A 26,130-nucleotide genomic window follows, 5' to 3' on the forward strand; every position below is an offset into this window, starting at 1 on the left:
AGTATTTGTGTCCCAGTTTGTTAAGGGTTGAGGAGGTGCCCAGGATAATGATCTCAGTCTTGTCATCATTCAGGCATAGTCCATGGGTGGCCATCCATATCTGGAAGATGAGATATATCTTGTTCACCAAGGCCAAATCCTTGTCATAATCACCAGTAAGTGGTAGGAGAATCTGAGTATCATCTGCATAGTTAGTGTAGGTGATACCAAGGTTGTCCAGATCATCGAAAAGGAGCTTCGTGAAGATGTTGTATAAGGTAGGTGAGACGCATGAACCCTGGGGCATTCCGCAGGTGATGGGGATGGGGTCTGCAGCCGCGGAGGGGCGAAGACTCTCATAGTCCTATTATTTAGAAAAGATTCTATCCATACTATAGCTTCCTTAGAAAAGTGAGCCGCCGAGTCCAGATGGCTGCAAAAGACCCCGTGGTCCACAAGGTCGAATGCAGCCGATAGGTCTAAGAGAAGGAGTAAAGCTGATTTCCCCTTATCCCTGAGCTCATCAATCTGGGCTTTAAGGTCTATTAAAGGTGTTTCAGTCCCGTGCTGGGTCCGAAAACCTGACTGGCGGGTGCCTAGCAAATGGTTGGATTCCAAATCTTTCTGGATTTGTATATAGGCTGTTTTGACTATAATTTTCAGACGAAAGGGCACTGTTGTGATCGGTTGGTAGTTGGTAGGGATGGCAGGGTCTAGTGTCTGTTCTTTCAGAAGTGGGAGCACCTACGATTCTTTGAGGTTGCTTGATATAGTGCCTGAGAAGAATGAAGCGTTGATAAGTTTCGAGATAAAAGGGGCCAGATCTCTGGCTGCGTCTTTTATCAGTTGGGCAGGGCATTGATCTCCCTAAAGTGGGGGGTAAGTAGTAATTTTAGGTAGTGTGGCAGAAATTTTAGAGGTAGTGGTAGGGATTAGTGAAGCTTTTTTCCTGGCGATTTTGACTTGTAGAGTAGTAACTTAGTTGGCCAATACTTGCTGTATATTTGAACACCATGGTTTATCTTTTACACAATTGTCAGGTACTGAGATGGGTGCTTCTAATTCCTTCAGGATAACAAAAAGTTCCTTCGTACTTGAGTTGGCTTGCGATATTCTAGTATTCTAGGTTTCACGTTTGGCTAAGATTATTTCACTTTTGTATAGAGCAGTTATAGTGCAGAGGTTGATTTTATTTTCCTCGGAGGGTAGTAGTCTCCAAGATGCCGCACATTGGGCCTCATTACAGGGTAGGCGGTAAGGGTTTACCGGTACCGGTAAGGGCACCGGTACCGGTAAACCCTTGCCGCCTTACTACCAGGTCCCTTTGCGGGACCCGACCTTAACGGCTGGTGTAGACCAGCCATTAAAGTTGGGACCCGCAAAGGGACATTGGTGCTAATTACGGGACCGCAATTTGCGGTCCCGTAATTAGCCCCTTCTCCATTTCCATTGAGCCCTATGGGGCAAAAATGGGAATGAGGAAGGGCCAGAAAGAAAGGGGGAATCACCGCCCCGCCAACCTTGGAATAGGGTGGTAATTCCCCTTTCCTCCATGGTGGTACCGGTATGGTACCGGGGGCAACCATGGTGCTACTAGCACCATGGTTTACCGCCTACCGTGTAATGGGGCCCATTGTCTTTTCTTCAAGCGTAATGTTTTCAGTTGGGGTGTGTACCATGAATTAATATGGGCTTTGGGCTTGCTCTGTCTCATTTTAAGAGGCGCGATCGAATCGAGTGAAGTAGACATCATTTTATTATATTCATTCACTAAGGCCTCAGGGCCCATGATTTCCGGCAGAGCATTGAGGGTAGGAAGAATCAGAGGGAGAAGGTTGTCGGAGGTAATGTTCTTTTTATTCTTTGTTGGTATGGGCAGAGCCAGTTGGGTGAGCATAGTGGATGGTCTTTTAGTTGCTAGAGAGAATGTCACAAGGCAATGATCAGTCCAGATCTGGGGGAAGATCGACGGGATAGAGGCATTGCAGTTAAAGTCTGCCACTCAATCGAGTATTCTCCCTTTGTTATGGGTAGGGTGGAGCACTCTCTGGGTAAAGCCAAGTTCAGTTAAGGTATTGGCCACTCTTGATGCATGTAGGTCTTTAGGGTCATTGAGGCCCAGGTTAATGTCCCCTAGTAAAATGACTTGGGCGGAGTTTATTAAATTATTGGACACAGTGGTGGAGATGTCCTCCTCAAAGGTACCCATAGGGCCTGGAGGTCTGTAAATCAGATCGATAGTGAGAGATTCTGGGAGTTGTTGATAGACAGCTTAGCTGTGAGACTTTCACATGATTTAATATCAAGGGGTGCAGCTAGTCTTATTGAAAGATTAGATTTGACAATAAGTGCTATACCTCCTCCGTGTGCTTCGTTTCTATCAGATCTTAAGATAGTATATCCATTGGGAATAGCTATCATGAGGGCAGGACCTGCTGCGGCATGTAGCCAGGATTCTGTGATGGCCAGGAAGTCATAGTTTCCAGTCTGGATAAGGTTGGATAACTCCGTAGCATGAGTGACCAATGATCTGGCATTTAATAAGGCACCTCTAAGGTTGGGGACAGTGGTAATGGGTGTGCAGGAGATACCTGTAAATTGGGCCGTAGAGGTAGAGTGAGTACGTGGCCTGTTGACGGTGGGGTTGACACTTAAGATTTTTTGACAGAAATTGGTTCTCTTATTAGCAAGGGGCAGAGATCTGGTAGGAGGTTCATACAGTTTTGATAGTCTAGTTCGGAGTCTAGTATTCCTTAAGACTGTGTTACACGAATAACTTAGGAGTAGGCTCGATGTAGAGGTGCTAGATTGTTCAAAGATGGGTAAGTTGGCTAAACTCATGTTGGTCAGATTTGGTGAGGTTTGGGGAAGTATAAGGGAGAGCCTGGTCAGGCACGCTAAGGTAAATAGTGGCAGTAGGAGGCCAAGGGTGCTAGAGATGTGACTAGTGGTCAGCATGCTTGAATAGTGAGTGTAGGTGAAGTCGATAAGCTAGGCAAAGCTAGAGTACTAATAGTTATAGATTGGCGAGATAGGCTGGTCTAATAATGGCATGACTAGAATATAACAATGGACTGGGAAGGCCTAGGCAACACAGCTAGTGATATTACCATTGGCAAGATAGTTAGTCTGACATTTGCATGAAAAATAGTGATAGTATGTTGGCAAAGCAGTGAGGTGCTAGTACTTTTAGCATGATAGGCTAGTCTAACATTGGAATGGCTAGGATGTAACAAAAGTCTAGGCTGCTAGTTAGCATGAACAAACAATGAAGGGTTAGTACATTGGCATTGTGATTAGTTTCGGTACGAGCATAGGTATGTACAAGTAGAGAGGTGTACAAATCACCAGGATGAACTAATTCAGATGCAAACACAATCTGAGAGTTAGTATGTGGATAATTGGTCATATGGGGTGGTCGGGCAGATGCAGTGTACACCTGGTCAACTAAGGGTGGCGGCAACTGGCGAAGGCCATATTGGAATCAGACAGTAGTGTCATATACTGGCAGGTAGTTGGAGAGGACAGGAGGTCGAGACCCATCAAGATACAATAGGCTGAAATGAGCGGAAAAGTTATCAAGCTTAGAGTTAGTAGAACCACGGCAGGGGGTGGTGCCACAAGTGAGTCATTGGTTTGCCGCGCCGTGTAGCAAAGTTCAAAGGTTCAGCTCACTGGCTGGGTTGAAGGTTTGTTTTGGATAAGATGGCCGATACAGGTGTGATTGTCTAGTCTTCTGAGATTCTGAATTGGTTAGAGTTCAGCATGGCCTCAAAAGTGTTTGGAAAAAAACAGCAGAGGATTGGAGTGTTGCCGTGGGAGAACGCAGGCAGTGCCTGGGGGTGCACTGAGCAGAATAGGCAAGCATAAACCATACACAGATCAAGTGCAATTTTCCCACACTCAAGGGTGGTGGCTGAATTGTTATGAATGAATATTAACCACTGACAATTGCTCTGAGCAACCCTCCAGCCCTTCGTGTTTCAGCCTGCCTCTCTATTACATAAGGGAACGACCATATGCAAATCCGGCTTGGTCCCAACCCAAAAGGTCCAGTCCAGCCTGCTCTGCACAATTCAGCTATATTTACTATGATGCAAAAAATGTCCAAGTACAAAACGACATTACTGCAATACATGCGAATAGATGCTCTGCACGGTTGCAAAGTTCACCCAATGCAAGCTGAAGTGGCTTAGCAGTGGTAGTGCACCAATCGGATTGTAATTGACAGTGTGTAGGGCTTAAGATTTGCTAAGGAGACGTAAGGGCAGATAAGGAGGTAATTTGCTGAGAAACAGAATGTAGCGCTGAAGGAGGATTGTCGAGAAATTCTAGAGTGGGTGACTGCCCAATGGACCATCTCAAATAGAGAGTTGGAGCCCTAGGTGGCAGTGACAAAGCATGCGAAGAAGTAAAATAATGTGGAGAGTTAGGTTAAGTTGAACAGAGTTTGCAGCCAGAGATGAAAGTGGGTTGAGGACAGAAGATGTGCAGGGCCGAGGGTGAGTGCTGTTTACATGGCGTGGCAGTAGGGAGTAGAGAGAGCAGGCTGAAGGGGCATGTAGAGCGCGAGTGATGGCAGGTAGTCCTATAGATAATGTGGCAAGCCATGGCATGCTGAACAGGCCCTGGGCAGGCTCAGCAAGCAGAGTCGGGATGCAGGCTTGATCGTGCGCTCAGAAGAGAGAACGCGCAGGGAGGAATGTGCCGTGAAACATGAAATGTGTTCCACTATTTGTGGAAAGATCGCATTCAAGTCTGTCTGATGATTGGTGGAAAGCTGTTTTTTTATAGTTGCTTGATGTTTTGTTAAAAGATGCTATTTAGAGTTGATGGCGTGGGGCAGAACGTATGTGTGGCTAAACTGTGGAGCTAGCCAGAAGGAAAGCAGAGGTAGGGTGTGTGGGTGAAAAGATTCAGCGAATGGTGGAAATGGTTTGGGAGTAGCTGTCACGTCACACTCCTACGCAGGAGAGTCGGTGGGCACGGTTACATATGTAGGGGAATGTCTCTAGTGCAAACCTAGCTGGCAGGCATTTCAGTGCTAAACAGTAGAAGTGTTGGTTACAATATCAGAGCAGATGGGAAGGAAAAGGGGAGGGTGCAAAGAGATGGCATGCTGCCGTGAAGGGGTAATATACTATAGTTCAGTGGTGAGGTTGTTGGGAAGAGATAAAGTGAAGAGTTGAAGGTCCGAAGAGAGATGGCATGTCAGATGTGCCATGTAGATGAGAGGTTGGATGATGTTGCATGTTTGGGTGATGTAAAATGGAGTTAGCCGTAGGTTCTGTGAGATATTAAGGGAAGGGTTACCATGACTGATCACAGCTGGGAGCCAGATCTTGGTTTGGGAGACGGGTCAACTATAGATGTTTGCCACGTGGAGATGAGTTCTATGCAATGAACAGAAATGCCAGGATGGGTTGTATGTGGGAGGAGTCGTCATGGAAGGCCAGATGCACAGAAAGCTACATAAAGCTGAAACGGGGGTCTAGAATACGTTGAGAAGATGGACAATGTTTGGGGTTCATTGGTTTAACATGGTAACCGGGATTGGTGGTGCATAGTTGAGAGATGGTGCTGTTGTAAGCTATCTGTGCAGTTTTGGTGCTTTGTGATTGAAGTTATAGCGTGAGGGGTTGGGCTGGAGATATAGTGATATGCAATGCAGGTGGAATTATATTGCATACAATGACCCCATCCTACAACAACAAAAAGGTTATGCCTATTTCAGACTGGCACATTTTAAGAAACACTTGTTTGATTGTAGGCTTTGCAAGGGACTATGAATGGAGGAGTTTAAAATGGAGCAAGATCTGGAATGAGGAGAGATAATTGATGAGTGTGGGAGGAACAGGTCAAGACATATGAATATGGGCAGACAAAGGAACTAGATAAAATGGTTAAATCTGGACACTATTAAAGCTACCCCACTGCTTCCCCAGGACCACATTACATTAAGATGGATAAGGCACACGGTTCTGTGTAACTGCTCAGGTGTGCTTGTGAGTGAAGTGACAGCGTGGGAGGCTGCTCAGAAGGAACTAGACGTCTTTCTTAAGTCACACAGAGGGGCTTCGGTGTTTAGTTATTTCTGTGTTGAGGACAACAGAGTAACGTTGTAGATTTAACAGTCTACGGTCTCTTCTTGGGAGAAACGGTGTTGAAACAAGCGCGAGGGACTAATGGAGCCCTTCAGATAGATGCAGGAGTCCCTTCCCACTTTGAAAGGTGTTCTTAAAAAATGTGGGTTTCACTGCTTCTTGTGCATCTTATGTGTGTTTTCCCAGTGAGTGTCTCCTGCGGTGATAAACCACCAGCAAACACGTGTCCTCTTCTCCCATGCTCTGTGTTTGACAATGTAGTTGTGAGTTGTTGTGAACTGTCCTAATGTAAGGTTGTGCCCCACGTACCAGTACCAGACACCAGTAGGCCTCTCCCATCTCATTAATGCTTTCTCTAACACGTTCTCTTTTTTATTTCATTGTTATAACACAATCCTGCCATCTGAAGTCCCACCGGAAGCAGCCGCTACGCCTCATCCGCTGAACTGAGCCAAGGCAGTTCCCAGCTCAGCGACGAGTTTGACCCAGACAATGAGAGCCTACAGGGGTCTGAAATTGACGAGCGGGACCGGGACTCTTATCACTCCTGCCACAGTTCGGTCAGTTACCAGAAGGACTCTCCTGAATGGGACCCAGATGACGACGCTGAATGTTACAGTGAAGATTATGATGAGGACTACCCCAAGAAAGAGCCCGACCTGCAGGAGCCAAGTCCATATGAACCAGAGCTGGTGGAGCCGGAGCATGTCTTTGTGCCAGAGGACCTGGGCTACCACCCGGCTGAGAGCATAGAGCAGCCTGTAATCGATGAGCTTCAGGCAAAGGAAAAGACTCCAGAAACCTTGATCCATCCTCAACCCTTTATCCCCACTCAACCCCTCGTCCCGTCCCCATCACAGATACTTACCCAACCCTTGATCACAACGCAGCCCGTAATACCAACCCAACCTCTAATACAGACGCAGCCAGTTATCCAACCTCAGAAGCCAGTGGAAAGGTAAGAGGTTTTACTTATTATGCCAGAATTGATGATTGTGTTTCAAATGGTTCAGTTGAGGAGATTGTGGGAGGTGCTGAGAGCAGCAGAGAAAGAGCTCCAATTGCAGATTGTGTTACACGCTACGTATGATACTGCAGGCGATACGTAGGTGAGATGATACATACATCAGTGTTCATAATAAGTATTTCTGCTGAACCCTCGCCCCGTTCCAGCAACTACAAACAGCGCAGTCAGATTGCAAATAATAACCAAATGTAAGGATGCCAGGAGATGCCAAAAAGGGATTGTGCCGCAGGTTGGTGATCACCCCCAATAACCAAAGTAGTGATTCTTTGATGCAGTGATGTTTGAATTGAGTGACGAGAGGATCGGCTTAAAAATCACTAAGACTTGCTTTCTCTCAGAGGCAGAACCTGGCAAGTCTAGCACGTGGCACACGTTTGCCCTATCCTGCATGTCTTTCAGAGACCCTGGTTATAGGGAAAATACCAGAATTCCAAACTCATCATTCTGCTTCTGTTATAGCGCTGCACATATTTTGTTTTCATTTGATTCAAAAGGGTTCGAGTGAACCATGCCTCTGGCGGTCCAACACACATGCTGCCAGCGCCCCAGGCCACTCCATTGCAGTGCAGCATCACTGGAAGGCAAGTGGATTATCTGCTGTCTTTGTTATGAAACTTGAGAATTCAAAATACTCAAGAACCTTCAATAATATGGAGCAATGTTACAGCGCACACCACGTAACGAAGTGTAGCTTTGTGCTCAACCAATAGGTGTTATTCCTGGCCAACCCAACAGAACTTATGTTGACTCAATTCAACATTAACATTGAGCTATGAAACATGATACCTTTAGTGACAGAGGAATCAACACTGTCACATTAAGCTGAGTGTTCAGTGGAAGAACATCATCTAGTGACTGAATCCGGTAGGAAAAGGCTTGCTTCAATCTTATTTTAGTCCAAACACAACACAGATCAGCCATCTGGCAGATGGGAGTAAGGGGTGGCATTGCTCCTTCCTCAGGGCGTGTTCGAAGACCCTGCAGAAACATATGTGTATATTTTAGTGACGTGCCAGTTGAACCTGAAGCGAGTAAAAACGTCTGGGTTGCCCTCACAAGCTTACCCTAAACAAATACTCTGGGCAATCCCCCCTTAGGGCAGCTGCGGGCGGCAGTAGACGTGGTGTTGTGCAATATTGCTTGAAGAAAGTACGTCCCCATCTGTGTGTGGGGGGGGGGCGAAGGGATGGAAGAGGAACGGAATTTTAGGAAAAGTAGTAAATAAAATCCAATTGGTAACGTATGTGGAAAGATGGCTTTCACTCAGTTAAATCGACTCGGACAAAGTCCCCAGGTCAATGTGTTATGAGTTCGTAGCACCTAGAGGGAGGGTAAAGAATAGTCTATTACAAGTGAATTAGCGATCAATGGTCCTAATTGCACCCACGTGCTTATGTCCTAAGGGTGTTAGCATCGTGTCACATATCCATATCGTTAGGCAATTGAATGGGGCATGCCTGAGTGAGTCATCCCGGTGCCATGCAGAAAGAAGGCCTTGCTGTACCTAACGGAGCCCCACCAGGTTTGAGCCATGATACATGGTGGTGAGGTAAAGCCCGGCTCCACATTGTGCTATCAAAAGGCTCCTCTCCCATGTGCCTTCCTCACAGTGGTGAATTGGTGAATGAGTAATACAATGGGTTACCTCGAGGATGGAAGGAGAATCAATGTATCAATGGGTTGTGGAGGCTGAACTTGTACAGGTGGCCTCTTGCAGCAGGTACCATTCCATAGTCTCACATTGCCGCTGTCCATCCCTCTCTCTCTGTCTCTCTCCTCTCATGCTCCCCTCTCTCTCTCTCTCTTGCTCTTTCTCTCTGTCACTCCATTTCTTTCTCCTCTTTCTCACTCTTGGAATCTCATTAAGGGAGATAGCTATGCTATCTAAAGCCCTACCATGGAGTGTGGCATAGTGCATTCAATATAAGGAATAGTCTCGCCCTGCAGGGTGCAGTATAGGTAGCCTAGAGGCATTATGCTCACATCTAAAGCCTGACCATGTACAATGATGTATGTGTGATGTCTGGGGATAGCTCTGCTTTCTAATGCCTATGTACTATGCAGGATGTGCAATTTATCGGAAGGAGTTCTGCTAACACCTACAGTCTGACACAATGGCGACATGATGATTGGCAAAGACCTTTATTAGATGAAAATAAAGGAGGAAAAACAACACTACTGAGGGGGTTCCCTGCCTCAACTAAAAAAACTATGGAAACTGTCAGGATGTCCAAAGTAAAAGAGTTCACCGTCCTGTGTCAAAAACCTATTTCCTTCCCTTAAATTCAGAACTGAACTATATAACTGGGGGGGGGGGGTTTCAACAACTCCAAATGGAGACTGTGTTCTGAGAGGACGTCTCCCTTCCTTAGGTTGTAGTCTCATTCGAAAGTAACATAAAGTTCCAGCTTCAGTGGGTTTCTCAAAACATAGTTCACAGTCACTTTTCCTTCTCTATCATAGTTGTTTTCACTATGAGGTCTTCGGAATATATGGTTCCTCAGCTTTCTTAACCAGGAGGATGACTCCCTCCCCTGTGGCCTAGTTCACTGTGTTAGGGAGATGACTCCCACTCCCTAACCTTCCTCAGGTTTTTGGGTTGCTCAAGTCTCTGTTCAGGGAATGTCTCCCTTCCTCTGGCCTTTTTCAGGCTTCCTAAATAATACAGGGGTTGCTGGGAAATGTTTCCTTTCCCCGGGCCTTTCTCAAGCTCCTCAGACAGTTCAATGTTGGTGTGGTAATGTCTCCCTTCCCCTGGCCGTTCACGGGCTCCTAAGACAGTTGAACGTTGGTGGGAGAATTTCTCCCTTAAAGTGGCCTTTCTCAGGCTTCACAATGCTTGCTGGGGGAATGTCTACCTTCCGCTGGGCTTTCCTCAGGTTTCATAATGCTTGCTGTGGAATGTCTCCCTTTCCCTGGCCTTTCTCCGGCCTCACAATGTTTGCTGGGTGAATGTCTCAACCTGGCCTTTCTCAGGCTCTTCGGACAGTTCAATGTTGGTGGGGGAATGTTTCTCTTCCCCTGGCCTTTTCTCATTGAAACACTTGGTTTACTTTCCTGCCAAGTACTGTTTTGCGCCCCAAGGTGCAACAACGTCTTTTCCCCTCAGTTAGGGTTCCAGACCCTATAGTATAAGCTTTCTTGTGGGTGTGGGTCCCAGGCTCGCTTCTCTTGTATAGTTTTCTGTTCTGATAGCACTTGGCAGGAGAGTGAACCAATTCTATCATGCGACCCAAACTATGATATTGTCTCTTCCCTTTGGTCAGCATACCAGACCCTGTATTTTTGGATTGCTCTCCCCTTTTGGGCTCTCCATCACCTTTTTGGGGTCCTAGCGTCCTCCCAGCGACAAGCGTGCCTTCTCTCGTGGTCCACGCTCGTCCTGGGTCTTCCCTGGCTTCTGCAATCAGCTGTGGGGCTTTACAGGCTTTCTTGGTCTGCCTTCTCGCTGCGGAATCACTGCTGCAGCAAGATTTCTGTGGGTTGCGCAGCTTTCCGTTCTCACTCTGTGCCTTGGTAAGGAACACCTGGAACGTCTCTTGGCAGGGCTGTCAAGTGGTTCTTCCACTCTGGATCAACCATGGAGCTCCTCGCTTCCTTTTCAGCATCCCGGTCTGTTTTTTTACCCTCTGAGCTGTGCTAGCTCTTGCAGCTCCTCCAGGGTGCATCAGACATATTTTGAAGCCCTTCTTTCCTTTTTATATGTTTAAAGTGTCCACATTGAATGGAGCATGTATCTTGGTTCCACGATATGCTCCTTATTCCTCTGCAGATCGTCTTCGTCCCTGTGTTGTCAGGATTACTGTCCACTGGGTTAGGTGAGTTCTTCTTCATCTCTGTTTCGTGATGTACTCCATCTAGCTAAGATAACAAGGGGGTCCTGGGAGACTCTCTGCCAGACATGAGTCCTGGTTACAAGAGCCTTACCCAGAGTCTTTAGCTCACTATCTTTCCCAGAGAAGAAATAACCCAAACATATCAGTCTTTGTCCTGCCCTGGGGCAGTCCAGCACCGAAATGCTAGGCAATTCTCCTCTGAACAAGAGTACCAACAGCAACCCCAGACACGTGTTTCGGTCTGGTTGAACCTCATCAGTAGGGTGTAGCTGTGCCTCTCTAAGAATAGTGAGCAAGGGGTCCACGTCTGGATTCCCCTAGTAATTTAGGGTGAGAACCAAAGTTACTTGAAATATGCAGATAACAAGAGGGGTTCTGGGAGACTCTCTGCCAGTCATGAGTCCTGGTTACAAGAGACTTACCCAGAGTCTTTAGCTCACTATCTTTCACAGAGAAGAAATATCCCAAACATATCAGTCTTTGTCCTGCCCTGGGGCAGTCCTGCACCGAAATGCTAGGCAATTCTCCACTGAACAAGAGTACCAACAGCAACCCCAGACACGTGTTTCGGTCTGGTTGAACCTCATCACTAGGGTGTAGCTGTGCCTCTCTAAGAATAGTGAGCAAGGGGTCCACGTCTGGATTCCCCTAGTAACTTAGGGTGAGAACCAAAGTTACTTGAAATATGCAGATAACAAGGGGGGTCCTGGGAGACTCTCTGCCAGACATGAGTCCTGGTTACAAGAGCCTTACCCAGAGTCTTTAGCTCACTATCTTTCACAGAGAAGAAATATCCCAAACATATCAGTGTTTGTCCTGCCCTGGGGCAGTCCAGCACCGAAATGCTAGGCAATTCTCCTCTGAACAAGAGTACCAACAGCAACCCCAGACACGTGTTTCGGTCTGGTTGAACCTCATCAGTAGGGTGTAGCTATGCCTCTCTAAGAATAGTGAGCAAGGAGTCCACGTCTGGATTCCCCTAGTAACTTAGGGTGAGATCCAAAGTTACTTGAAATATGCAGATAACAAGAGGGGTCCTGGGAGACTCTCGGCCAGACATGAGTCCTGGTTACAGGAGCCTTACCCAGAGTATTTAGCTCACTATCTTTCACAGAGAAGAAATATCCCAAACATATCGGTCTTTGTCCTGCCCTGGGGCAGTCCGGCACCGAAATGCTAGGCAATTCTCCTCTGAACAAGAGCACCAACAGCAACCCCAGACACGTGTTTCGGTCTGGTTAAACCTCATCAGTAGGATGTAGCTGTGCCTCTCTAAGAATAGTGAGCAAGGGGTCCACGTCTGGATTCCCCTAGTAATTTAGGGTGAGAACCAAAGTTACTTGAAATATGCAGATAACAAGGGGGGTCCTGGGAGACTCTCTGCCAGACATGAGTCCTGGTTACAAGAGCCTTACCAAGAGTCTTTAGCTCACTATCTTTTACAGAGAAGAAATATCCCAAACATATCAGTCTTTGTCCTGCCCTGGGGCAGTCCAGCACCGAAATGCTAGGCAATTCTCCTCTGAACAAGAGTACCAATAGCAACCCCAGACACGTGTTTCGGTCTGGTTGAACCTCATCAGTAGGGTGTAGCTGTGCCTCTCTAAGAATAGTGAGTAAGGGGTCCACGTCTGGATTCCCCTAGTAACTTAGGGTGAGAACCAAAGTTACTTGAAATATGCAGATAACAAGGGGGGTCCTGGGAGACTCTCTGCCAGACACGAGTCCTGGTTACAAGAGCCTTACCCAGAGTCTTTAGCTCACTATCTTTCACAGAGAAGAAATATCCCAAACATATCAGTCTTTGTCCTGCCCTGGGGCAGTCCAGCACCGAAATGCTAGGCAATTCTCCTCTGAACAAGAGTACCAACAGCACCCCCAGACACGTGTTTCGGTCTGGTTGAACCTCATCAGTAGGGTGTAGCTGTGCCTCTCTAAGAATAGTGAGCAAGGGGTCCACGTCTGGATTCCCCTAGTAATTTAGGGTGAGAACCAAAGTTACTTGAAATATGCAGATAACAAGGGGGGTCCTGGGAGACTCTCTGCCAGACATGAGTCCTGGTTACAAGAGCTTTACCCAGAGTCTTTAGCTCACTATCTTTCACAGAGAAGAAATATCCCAAACATATCAGTCTTTGTCCTGCCCTGGGGCAGTCCAGCACCGAAATGCTAGGCAATTCTCTGAACAAGAGTACCAATAGCAACCCCAGACACGTGTTTCGGTCTGGTTGAACCTCATCAGTAGGGTGTAGCTGTGCCTCTCTAAGAATAGTGAGCAAGGGGTCCACGTCTGGATTCCCCTAGTAATTTAGGGTGAGAACCAAAGTTACTTGAAATATGCAGATAACAAGGGGGGTCCTGGGAGACTCTCTGCCAGACATGAGTCCTGGTTACAAGAGCCTTACCAAGAGTCTTTAGCTCACTATCTTTTACAGAGAAGAAATATCCCAAACATATCAGTCTTTGTCCTGCCCTGGGGCAGTCCAGCACCGAAATGCTAGGCAATTCTCCTCTGAACAAGAGTACCAATAGCAACCCCAGACACGTGTTTCGGTCTGGTTGAACCTCATCAGTAGGGTGTAGCTGTGCCTCTCTAAGAATAGTGAGTAAGGGGTCCACGTCTGGATTCCCCTAGTAACTTAGGGTGAGAACCAAAGTTACTTGAAATATGCAGATAACAAGGGGGGTCCTGGGAGACTCTCTGCCAGACACGAGTCCTGGTTACAAGAGCCTTACCCAGAGTCTTTAGCTCACTATCTTTCACAGAGAAGAAATATCCCAAACATATCAGTCTTTGTCCTGCCCTGGGGCAGTCCAGCACCGAAATGCTAGGCAATTCTCCTCTGAACAAGAGTACCAACAGCACCCCCAGACACGTGTTTCGGTCTGGTTGAACCTCATCAGTAGGGTGTAGCTGTGCCTCTCTAAGAATAGTGAGCAAGGGGTCCACGTCTGGATTCTCCTAGTAATTTAGGGTGAGAACCAAAGTTACTTGAAATATGCAGATAACAAGGGGGGTCCTGGGAGACTCTCTGCCAGACATGAGTCCTGGTTACAAGAGCTTTACCCAGAGTCTTTAGCTCACTATCTTTCACAGAGAAGAAATATCCCAAACATATCAGTCTTTGTCCTGCCCTGGGGCAGTCCAGCACCGAAATGCTAGGCAATTCTCCACTGAACAAGAGTACCAACAGCAACCCCAGACACGTGTTTCGGTCTGGTTGAACCTCATCACTAGGGTGTAGCTGTGCCTCTCTAAGAATAGTGAGCAAGGGGTCCACGTCTGGATTCCCCTAGTAATTTAGGGTGAGAACCAAAGTTACTTGAAATATGCAGATAACAAGGGGGGTCCTGGGAGACTCTCTGCCAGACATGAGTCCTGGTTACAAGAGCCTTACCAAGAGTCTTTAGCTCACTATCTTTTACAGAGAAGAAATATCCCAAACATATCAGTCTTTGTCCTGCCCTGGGGCAGTCCAGCACCGAAATGCTAGGCAATTCTCCTCTGAACAAGAGTACCAATAGCAACCCCAGACACGTGTTTCGGTCTGGTTGAACCTCATCAGTAGGGTGTAGCTGTGCCTCTCTAAGAATAGTGAGCAAGGGGTCCACGTCTGGATTCTCCTAGTAATTTAGGGTGAGAACCAAAGTTACTTGAAATATGCAGATAACAAGGGGGGTCCTGGGAGACTCTCTGCCAGACATGAGTCCTGGTTACAAGAGCTTTACCCAGAGTCTTTAGCTCACTATCTTTCACAGAGAAGAAATATCCCAAACATATCAGTCTTTGTCCTGCCCTGGGGCAGTCCAGCACGGAAATGCTAGGCAATTCTCCTCTGAACAAGAGTACCAACAGCAACCCCAGACACGTGTTTCGATCTGGTTGAACCTCATCAGTAGGGTGTAGCTGTGCCTCTCTAAGAATAGTGAGTAAGGGGTCCACGTCTGGATTCCCCTAGTAACTTAGGTTGAGAACCAAAGTTACTTGAAATATGCAGATAACTAGGGGGGTCCATCTAGTTAATCCATACTCTTCCAGGTTCGATTCCCGGGCCTGTGCTTAGAAACCACTGGGTATTAAGCGCGTATTAAATAACCTATCATGTCATATCATTCCTCGTCTCAGCATGTTTTACGGGGATGGGATCCTCTACTTTACAGCAAGAGGTGGGTGTAGAGTAGGAGTATAGGAGAGGTAGGCGTGGAGGGTGGTAACACTGCATTCTCTCATAATAGCAGTCTCTGGTCCCATACAGGGTTCCCCATCCCCATGAGATCCTCCCACTGAGTACCACCCCCAGGGGGACTATCGGGTAGCGGCATCACCTCCCTGCCCCCCTGGGAAGGGGTGCCCCCCATGGGAGCAGTGACAATACCCTGGGATTCGGCACACCATGTACAGTGAAGTATGTTCAATTTGGGTAAATTATAGGCAAGTCAAGTGGATAGTCTGAAGCCTTACCATGTACAGTGCAATATGTGTGATTTATGGAATAGTTTTGCTGTCTGAAGCCAACGCATGTACAGTGCACTATGTGTGAATTTGGGGAATAGCTCTGCTGTCTAAACCCTGACCATGTTGTTTGCATTATGTGCAATTAAGGGGGAATGCTCTGTTCTCTAAAGCCTGCCCATATACAATGCCATATGCACAATTTACCAGGATAGTTCTGCTGTCACAACAAAAGCCTGACCTTATACTATGCAGTATGTGTGATTTATGAAGATAGCTCTGCAGTCTAAACCCTGACCATGTAAGGTACAGTATATGCAGTGTAGGGGGCAGCTCTGCTGTCTAAAGCCTGATGATGTAGGGTACACTGTATGTAATTTTGGGGAGAACGCTGCTGTCTGAAGCCTAATTATGAAGCATATAGGCAGATAGTTCTGCTGCCTACAGCCTGACACCATAGGAAACACTACATGCACTTTAGGAGGCTATTTATGACCATGTGCAGAGTATTATGTGTGATTTAGGGGGCTAGTTCTGCCGGCTAAAGCCTGACCAGGTACTGTACAATGATGTATGTGCAATTTAGGGCGATATCTCTGTGGTCAAAAGACTTGCACTGTAGGGTGGTGAGGCATATTTAATTCAGGGGTATTAATGAGTTTAGTATAGAGTGTTGAAGGCTTGCACCCTCCTAACACGTACTATCCCTCAGACCAAATAATGGACACAACCCGCTAGGGAATTAGACCAGGAGAAAGATTGCAAGTAAAACAAAATGTATATAAGGTAAGGTGTGCATGCAGAGAACTCTGCTGCCCCGAGAGCGCTCTGCCAGACAATACACGGGCAGCGCAGTATAAGTCAAAAACACGTCATTAGTGATGAAATGATATAGTTACACAATTATGTGATACAATTGGAGAATCAGACTGATACATCATGGTTCTATACGGGCTGATCGCGTTGGATTGGCTGCAGCTCGGGTGTCGATCCGGCAGCACGTGGGTCAGCTGGGCTCATCTCCACGGTGAAGGTCAGGTCGACGGAGCATGGCATTCCTGACTATCTGAACTAAGACAACAGGAACTGATGACATGAGACAAATGGCAACCATAAACTTTTGGCATTAGTGGGGGTAGTTTCAAAGCTCCCAGGCAGATATAATAGCACTCTAACCCTTGTACCCAGGCATCCATAAAATACAGTGCCCCCCGAACCAGGTACCTGCCCTGTAGGTTTTTAATCTACCTGATGCCTCATGATACTGGTGGACATGTGTTTAGGCTTGAGGTGAAACATATTGGCACATAGGATTAGGGCTTTGGTGGGTATCTGGTCACTGCGAAGGGTCAGATTTGTATCTGTATGAACGAGTGGAGGGGCATGGGCTCAGTGGACTGTGGCCTGTTGGGGTGGGAGTCAAAGGAGCACAGGCAGGTGAGTGGTGATGGATGGGCACATGAGCTGGGGCCTGCTCCAGTCACACACAGTGCAATGAGCTCATCTGGCATGAAAGGATACTCAATATTTTCAACAATACATGGCTGGACTTTCGTGAGAACAGGGTTTGTGCGGAGCTGGCAGGGAGCTGGAGGGGGCCTGGGCTGTCTGTGCAAGGCGCTGGGCACGGAAGAGGCAACATTAGAGATAATTACCAGGCCTAGCAAAAAGATGGCGTCCAGCATCTCACAAAATGGAGTCTCTATGCAGCACTAAAGGCTTGGTTATTTGTCTGCTTGTTGTTAGTAGTTAGTATGGAGTACATCAAATACAAGTGGGAACGTCGCCCCCCTTTAGTACACACGGGATCCATTTTGCACGGGAATGGCGAGGTGGGTGGAAAAGACCACCTCTCCCCCAACAGTGGTAGAAGATCTTAGAGGGGAATTGGTTGGATGGGAGGAGTAGGCTCTCTCTGTCTCTCTCTCTCTCTCGTATCTATTCATTGTAAAAACTTGGTTAAGATGATCAGATTTAACTCAACAAAACTCTTGAAATTCAGCAGATGTGGGAAGTGATGATCACCTGAACTCTGCATCCCCCCGTTGATGACCCCTAGCATCTATACATACAATGCCACCCAACCGTAATTGGTACTCATTCATCAACCACGAAAGGCTGAATTGGCCTTGCCGGGATTCAAACTGCAACCTGCAGATCACACACAGATCACGGCAGTGAGCGCCCAACCCACTGAGCTATCTTGCCGGCCTCGAATTTTGTTTCTCATTTTGAATTCCATTGATTATGTATGTGCTCATGGGCTTTGCAAGGGGGGGCGCTGAGTTCAGATGATCATTACTTCCCACATCTGCTTGATGTCAAGGGTTTTATTGTGTTAAATATGATCACTCTAACTATCACTTCACTAAAGTGTTTTCCAAGTGCTGCCTCAGTTACCCTCAGAGGTGTCACTAGGCAAGGTTAAGTGGTCGGAGTGAGTGAACAAGCAAGGAGGTAGGGCTGCGAAAACTGAAGCCGAACTTGCCTATTGTAGCCAACATGTGGGGGTTGTCCATTGGATATGGTGATACGTTACCAGGCATGTGAGTAATTTTCTGGCATATGCTGGCATAACGGGGTAGTGAGCCTGTGTTTGGAATATTGGGGCAGCACCTGGACATTTGAAGTTATACCTTGCTTAGGTTGACTGTACATGGCATGAGATTAAGATAGAAGTAATTTAGTGGCGTACTGTGGCATTATTGGAATCAGAGAGACTGCATTTGGCATACTGTGCGGCCACCTGCAGACATTGGTGGCCGCAGGATGCGAGAAGCCCTTTGCTGCTCGTATCCTGTAGTCGCCATTGCTTGTGAATGATACCCAATGTGCTTGCATTTTTAATTGGGTGTTCATCTAGTAATGATATTTGACAAGATTCATTGGTTATTATGTACAACTGGACGTTGCCATGGAAAGTTTCGGATTAAAATAGTGAAACATTACAAAATATAATAATACATTAATAAAATAAATGATGGAAGTGGAGTCGGCAGGCATAACACTCATTCTTAAAATGTGGCTTTGAGGGTCACAGATTCTCCCAGTAAAGACGTCCATCCCCTCCTGGGATAATTCATCCCGGAAACATGCATTGCATGAGTATGATGTCTAGTAAATATGGCCGCCCAGAAAAACATGATGGAAAATGTTATTTCCAAGTAAAGACCTTTTCTGACATATTTTACATCCCACAAAATATTTTGCACTTCCTGGACAGAATGAACTGAAAGGAAATGGGGCGGCGGTGGGGGACTTTGTGACAGTTAAGCGTTTTGTAAGCCTAAATCAGGAGTGGGCTAGCCCACCGCAGCATCTCTCAATTAGCATTTGGGTCAGCCCAGAGCCTCCCTACCCTCCTTTCTTTGGAGGTTATTTGGGAAGTGACTTTCAAAGTCACGGTTAATTAGATGTTAGTTTCTAAGTGGAAAGTAAGGAAAAATATTGAGGTAATTAACATGAAGAAATGGCCAGCGCCAAATGGAACCCACCCAAGAGCTCCGAAGTAGATAAGTGCAGTTTTGGCTAGACCGATGTAGTTCATTTAAAAAAATGTATTAATCTGCTTCAATTCGTGATGACTCTTGGGCAGTAGTTACACTATCAATATAGGAAGAGGATAAGAAAGTGGGGCCCGGCGGCACTGCCGGCACTATCATACGTAGTAAAAAACAGAAATACAGGTGATCTGGTGCAACTCATTTTGAGGTAAGTTTGGACTTTTTTAGAATGTAAAAGGTCAATCTTCATTCTGGAGGGGGGTACCTGTTATTGAGCTTTAGGGAGACCAAAGGTCAGTGGGTAATTAGCTTCTGTAGCAAAGGGCATGAACATCAGCATGGAGAGGGGCTGTTTTGAGCTGGGAATGATATGTTCCCCTGTGGTTATCCTCCTGTGTTTGGTTGAATGAGCTTTGCATCATGGAGTCATTGTCACTGTATGGTTGTGTAACTCCTTCTGCTTGCTCATTCATCTCTGGGCTTTAACCTTACCCCTAGCCTTACCCTTTTCCACTCTAGGGTGATAGCTTGAATGAATATTGCCCCTACCCGTCTATGTGCTGGGGGCTATAATGCCAACAGTATGAATCGCAGTCTATTTTTGTGTGTGATGATGATGTGTTGTACCCTGTGTTTCCCCTTTTCTGCCCAAGGATATTCCAGTACCTGAGCCACAGCCCTCTTCCTCTTTGTCCCTCTCTTGGCCTTTCCCTTCCTTGCAGTTTGTTGTGTGGCATGACTCGTTTTGGGCATATTCAGAGAGTGATGCTGAATTCAAACCGATTTGGATTTGGATTGGGGAGTCTTGGAGGCATCTGGGGCGGGGCTAGAGGGAGGGAGGGTGGATTGGGTAGGATTATAATCTTGTCAAATGATTGGTAAATTCGGTTACACTATCTGTGCAGGTTTAGGGTGTTTCAAAGACATAAAAGGGTTGTTCCCCTGCATAGACATCTTTCTCTGGTTAATTGCATCTATTCGAATTAATGTTCCAGTTTTTCTACTGAAAGCCTCATACCTTAGAAAGTATATTCATATTTATTCTGGGCCATGAAGAGGCCTTTCAAGACTTTAAATGTATGTTTTCATTGGTAAGTGTGTCTTGCTTCAAAAACTGCAGTGACTATCCCAGTACCTTTGAATCTTATCCCATTGGAGGGTGTATAACTGCAAAACCATGAATTATAAGGGAACTTCAAATGATCGGAGTTCTTCTCTTTAAATTTGATAATGAAATCCTTACGAGGTGCAGAAACAGATGGCCGCATGAACAACTCGCTCCCCGCTCTAAATCTCATAAGAGAGCGCACCCACATACAGAAGATCTTTTCTCTATTTTGGTGGTCGAGTGGCCACCCGGACCCAGTCACCCCAGTACCCGACTCACGAGGCTGAGGGGCAAGGCATTGCCTCAGGTTAACGGTGAGAAGCGTAGTCAGCAAGGAGGCCTGGGTGATTGCTCAGAGCGGATCCGGCCTCAGGCTCCCTGGAGCCCTCACCCTTGTACAAGGTGACACGGCCTACGGGGCCCGGTCACTTTTATCCAGATCGGTGGGGCTTGGAAGTGATGTGGAAGCGTTCAGGATCCGTTGGCCTAGAAGGCGAGCAGCTGATGACCACGAGAGTCCATGTGGAGCTCGTTCTGGAGCAGTGCAGCTGACCCATGGAGACACACAAATTCACTCCCCAGCATGTGCAGGTGCTAATCAGACATTGAGTGCTGAAGGCCCAAGTGTTTACAATTCTGAGGAGGTGGGATTGCAGAGTGACGCAAGCATGGCTGGGGTGCAAGAGGCTGGAGGGTTGGAAGCCCTGCAGATATCCATGGAGTCCTTTTTGAAATTCAGGCCTAGAGGGTGGAGGTGCAATCCTCTCTGTCAATGATCAATGAGAGAGTGGAGAAGGCTGGGGACAGAACTTGAAGCCTTAGAAAATAATCTCCCAGCAAAAGTTAAGGAAACCAGGATGGATACAGCTTAAAGAGCTGGAACTTCAGGAGAGAGAGGGGAAAAGCACTATTGATGTGCACGGAAAGGTGCGGACAGAGTGTGACCCGGGGACCCTATGAGCGAGGATGATCACTGCCACTCAGCAGTCAGCTCTTGTGGGTTTCTGAGCATGGATGGAGTTTCTCGCTCCTGCGGGCATATATTAGCGCTGCTGGATCCTGTGCTGAACCTCTCCTCCACTCCCCCAATGAGATTTAGAAATCTTCTAGCCCATTAAAGGAAGTTAGTTGATGAGAAGTGATCCTGGGTGAGCAGCATGATGCCAGAGGGACTGCATGGAAGATTTGAGAAGTTAGGAGGAGAGGCTCTCTGGCCCTGATCAGCTGTCCATGTGGAGCTCGTTCTGGAGCAGTGCAGCTGAGCCATGGAGACACACAAATTCACTCCCCAGCATGTGCAGGTGCTAATCAGACATTGAGTGCTGAAGGCGCAAGTGTTTACAATTCTGAGGAGGTGGGATTGCAGAGTGACGCAAGCATGGCTGGGGTGCAAGAGGCTGGAGGGTTGGAAGCCCTGCAGATATCCATGGAGTCCTTTTTGAAATTCAGGCCTAGAGGGTGGAGGTGCAATCCTCTCTGTCAATGATCAATGAGAGAGTGGAGAAGGCTGGGGACAGAACTTGAAGTCTTGGAAAATAATCAGCTCCCAGCAAAAGTTAAGGAAACCAGGATGGATACAGCTTAAAGAGCTGGAACTTCAGGAGAGAGAGGAGAAAAGCAATATTGATGGCATTGAAAACCGGGAATGTCGGAACAACATACGGTTATGGGGGCTTCCCCAGGAAAACAGTCACACTTACAAAGACCTTGAGAGGCATGTGGACGATAAGTTTGGGACATTATTGGGCACTGACGGCAGCAGGACAATTCAGTACGATAGGATTCATCGAGGAGCTGGTTCGGGTTCTGGTCCCAGGTCGGTGGTGGTCAAGTGCCACTATTACAAGAACACAGATGATATCCTGAAGAAGGCGAGAGACCTGGGTACTTTTCAGTGGGAGGGATGCTCGATTAAATTCGTTCAAGACTTATTATTGCATACCCTCGACTAAAGGCAAAAATGTAGTCCCTTAACATTCTAGCTTCAGTCGGAGGGCATACGCTAACGATGGAGATATCCTTTCTCCTTATTGTTTGAAATTCGGTGTGAACAATACGATGTTAAAGATGGTGACTTGGCTGAGTCAGTGTTGCATAAGCTACAGGGGGAATCGTGACACCCAGCTATTGAGAGCCATCAACATTTAAGATGGACTTTGCTCAGCCTGGGGTACGGAAGCAAGAGTCTGGGGCACGGACATTTTGGAAAATTAACATTTCTTCCTTGAAATAATTTTGGGGTATCTATAAGACAAGGCTGTTCTGGGTTGGGCCCAGGTAAACAGGGTGAGGGGGAAAGTTGTATTAACCTGTTTGTTGGGTAACAGCAGATTTGCAACATTGTGCTGGAGCGTTTTCATTATGTACGGAGTGGTAGGGGGGGTGATTCGTCCTCCGTAGTGACCCAGAAATGTCTGGGTGCCTCAGAGGTTTGTGGGTGGTGGTGTCAAGTTAACAAACACTGACCTGTATGGGTGACAATGAAAACACAGGTTGGTGATTCTCACCTTGATGTCAGCGGAAATCCCCCAGAGAATATCCAATGCCTGAAATGGAACAAGGAGTCATGTAAGCTCAGGGGAAAAACCCACAGAAAAACAAACCCTTTGCTGTTGTCAACAGATGGAGGCAGCCAACCATTCAGTTTCCAGTCAAAGGTAAGTAGATTCAGTCGTAAAAGTAACAAAAACCTGGAAGGAAGATAGTAGAACAAGCCAGAGACAAGCGAGGGCAAGTGGAGCATACGGAAAGGAGGGAGCTAGAGCAACGGGCAAGAACGAGCAGGTAAGGAGCAGGACATAAAAGCACAGGAATGCAGGAGCGTCCAAATCAAGAGAGAAGGAACGCAGAGAGCTTACTGATCAGACTAGTTATGAAGCCCATCCAGCTCCAAGCATCTCCTGTCGGCAGCTCTCCATCCCGTAAGCGTCATTCATCTTGGAAAAATCGACAACACTGTTCACCAAGGGGCGGAAGGTGCTGTCCCAGCACCATCTTGGGAAGGAAATAATATGCTGAATCTCTGTTAGGTAAGAATTGATACAGTCACACTGTGTGAGACTACACAACACTTATCTGCTTGGTATTAGGTAACTCACCTTTTGTTACTTTTCAGAATCAAACAAGTTAGTGGATAATCTTTGGATATGCTTCTTATACAATTCCTAAACCCTGAGGTGACTTCATTCACAAGGACATTATCAGCATTTATATATCACACAAGTTATACTAGGCAGATTCTACGGTTGCAGAAAGGAAAGAGTTACGGAAGGAAAGAGGTTAAGAAGGTTCTCAGCAGATGTGAGGACAACTAAATCTTCCAATGAAATCTAGACAAGCCTTTCCCAGCAATAACAGTCTAAAACAACTCCCCACCTATGAGGGACAAACAATATCAAAGTCAATGGGTCAGAAGAGTCTGCAGGGAGCCAGGACAGCCAAAGTTAATTTTAAACAGTCTATGAGCTGAGGCACTTCTTGTAAAAAAAGAAATCACTTGTAGGGTCACAATCTGTTAGGCCTGTGGAAGGAGAGTTGAGATAAACTCTAAAGGTAAACCAATGCAATTCCCAACTGAGAAAATCACAGCTAAAAAGACAATGAGATAAGTACCCGAGTCTAAAGAGTATCTCTGGTTAGAAGAGGAGTGGTCCAGCTGGTTTATGTCCTGTTGCACTGATGCAGACCCTGTGCTCCTGAGCCTCAGTCGTGGGGACAAGAGGGGGGGCATCTGGAGGGCTCCTGCAGCAGTAGTTGGGAGGTCGTCGGCAGCTACGGGCTCTTTTTTTGGTTCAGCGGCACTTTGCGGTTTCAGCGCTTAGCAAACAGCACAGTTGCGGATCTCAGATACCGGTTGGGATTCCTTCACTCCTTGGGTCCTGCATTCTGGTTAGGGGACTCGAAGTCTGTTCGTCCTGCTTCTGGGGGGTCCTTAGGAGACTCATGGAGCTTCTAGCCGGATCGCAGACGTTGCACTCGACTGCAGATTTCTCAACCCCTGGCATTTGGTTCTTGCAGCAGTGAAGAAGTTCAGCCAGTCGGCGAAGATGGTCCAGTGGAGTTCGTCTCAGGGTTAGTTGGTCCCACTAACCCAAGGGAAGAATTCATCCCTTGCGGAGCTTATCTGTCAAATCGAAAAGGAGTTTCAGCACAACAGCAGGGCGTCACCGGGCAATTCAAAGGTTCAGGAGGATGCAGCAAGCTTCCTTCACAATTTCTTCATTGGGTATTTCTCCCATTGGTCGACTCTGCCTCTGGTCCCAAAACCCTCACATTTTAAGCAGGTTTCTCCCATTCACGCACAGCCTAGCCTGTGAAACACACAGCAGGGTGGCTGCCCTGAAAGGACAGCCAGCCGGCCAATCAGGATTGGTTGCATTCAGGCATTCCTAGAGACAAAGGACAGGGGAGTTTTTGGGAACCTCCCTCACATCCTGTCCTTCCAGACACACTGGAGCCAGATGCAGTTTTCAGGGCTGAAGCCTGCCAAAGGCAAAATGAACAAAGGGCTCAAACCAGGCTCAACGGCCAGAGTAAAACCCACGAAAGAACTCACAAGCATAAAATGTTGAAAAAGAAGACTGGGCCATTTTGACAAAATGTTCACCCATAGGTGCTGTACTGCAGCTGAGGGTTCAGCCTGCGGTAGAAAAGCACAATGGTAGGAAAAATTAAACCACTGCCACCAGCCATTAAAAGTAGTGAAGGTAACATAAACATGTTACATGAGAATGTAGAATAAGGGGCTGCTAGGTAACCCCCCAGCACTTCACGTAAGATGGTGTGTGCTGGACATACAAAGAGAAAAGGTAAGTAAAGTACATTTTACTTTACTATTCTTGAGATCAGTAGTTCACACAAGAAAAGGTATTTAAACCTTATGAGAAATCTAAAGGATTTCTCTGTGACATTGCACTGAGGCTTCTGTGTGCCACCTTAAAAAAAGTAGATGCCTATGGAGTTTGTCAAAAAGGTCTCAGTCAGTCCAAGGTTTAAATTAAAAAGTCCTAAAGTCCAGCAAAAGAACAGGCGGTCTCTAAGGTAGAAGGGAATTAGCACAGAATTGAGAATTCTCCCTAGCAGTCTCCATCGCCGCCATATGGACCAGGTAGGACTTCTCTTCCTGCCAGTATGCCCCCCCTTGTGAGGGAAGGAGTCCCGGTTTCCATTGGTGTGTTCTGTGGAATCTTCGCACAAAGAAGAGAGCATGGACCGAAGAAGCAGATTCCCAAGATCTATCGAAAGGACCTCATCCCTTACAATCAATAAGATATTGTAATTCTCCACGGTAATATTGTGAATCACAAATACCTGCAACTTCCTATTCTGGGCCGGAATCAGTAATCACTGGTGCATGAATAGCTTCCTCTTTTCTTATGAATTGATCGGGTTAAGCTTGCTCCAATTAAGAAACATGTAAAACTGGATGACTCCGTAACCAGGTAGCTGGTAACTGTAAACGATAAACCGCAGGGCCCACTGCAGACAAAACTTTGAATTGTCCAATAAACCTCTGAGAGAGCTTAGAGGGGGTCAGGTGTTTGGGTAAGAATCTGGAAGAGTGCCATACCAGACTACCCATCGGGAACATAGGTTCTTTGGTTTGTTTCTTGTCTGCATATTTATTTAAATGGGCTCCAGAATTAGTACGTGCTGTCAGTGCTCTTTCATGTCTGGTTTTAATGTCAGAGATGCAGGCATCCATGGAGGAATGTTTATTGGACAAAGGAGTAGCCATGGAAAGACTGGAGGGATTAAAGCCATAAGTGCCCTGAAAGGGATTCATACTTATAAAAGTATGTAACAACTTAAATTCTGCCAGGGGAAGCAGTTCACCCCAATTTACCTGAAATGTGCAAATAAAGCACCATATATATTTCTCCAATGATTGGTTCAACCACTCTGTTTTTCCACTAGTCTGGGGATGGAATCCAAAACTGAGAGTGCAATGGATACAGACCTGTGTCCAGAATTTGCAGGTAAATTGTGGTTCTCTATCCAAAATGATGGTATCCGGCATTCCATGAAGACAACAGAATGTGTGTAAAAGGGATTTAGCCATCTGAGCGGCCATCGGGATCTTAGGCATGGAGAGACAATGTGCCATCCTGGCCATAAAAT

The 26,130-nt window shown here is 46.7% G+C and overlaps 1 protein-coding gene across 7 annotated transcripts in view; it reads left to right on the top strand.

Annotated features, from left to right (window-relative positions):
- UNC13A (unc-13 homolog A) overlaps positions 1-26,130 on the top strand; it is a 541,202-nt gene that overhangs the window by 271,135 nt on the left and 243,937 nt on the right. For all 7 annotated transcript variants that reach the window (XM_069649468.1, XM_069649472.1, XM_069649467.1 and 4 more), the window contains one exon: positions 6,493-7,041. In XM_069649468.1, the coding sequence (XP_069505569.1) occupies positions 6,493-7,041 (549 nt within the window). The remainder of the gene's footprint in view (positions 1-6,492; positions 7,042-26,130) is intronic.

Source organism: Ambystoma mexicanum, chromosome 1p (assembly GCF_040938575.1).
Source record: "Ambystoma mexicanum isolate Mex_15411 chromosome 1p, UKY_AmexF1_1, whole genome shotgun sequence".
NCBI classification, from domain to species: Eukaryota; Metazoa; Chordata; class Amphibia; order Caudata; family Ambystomatidae; genus Ambystoma; species Ambystoma mexicanum.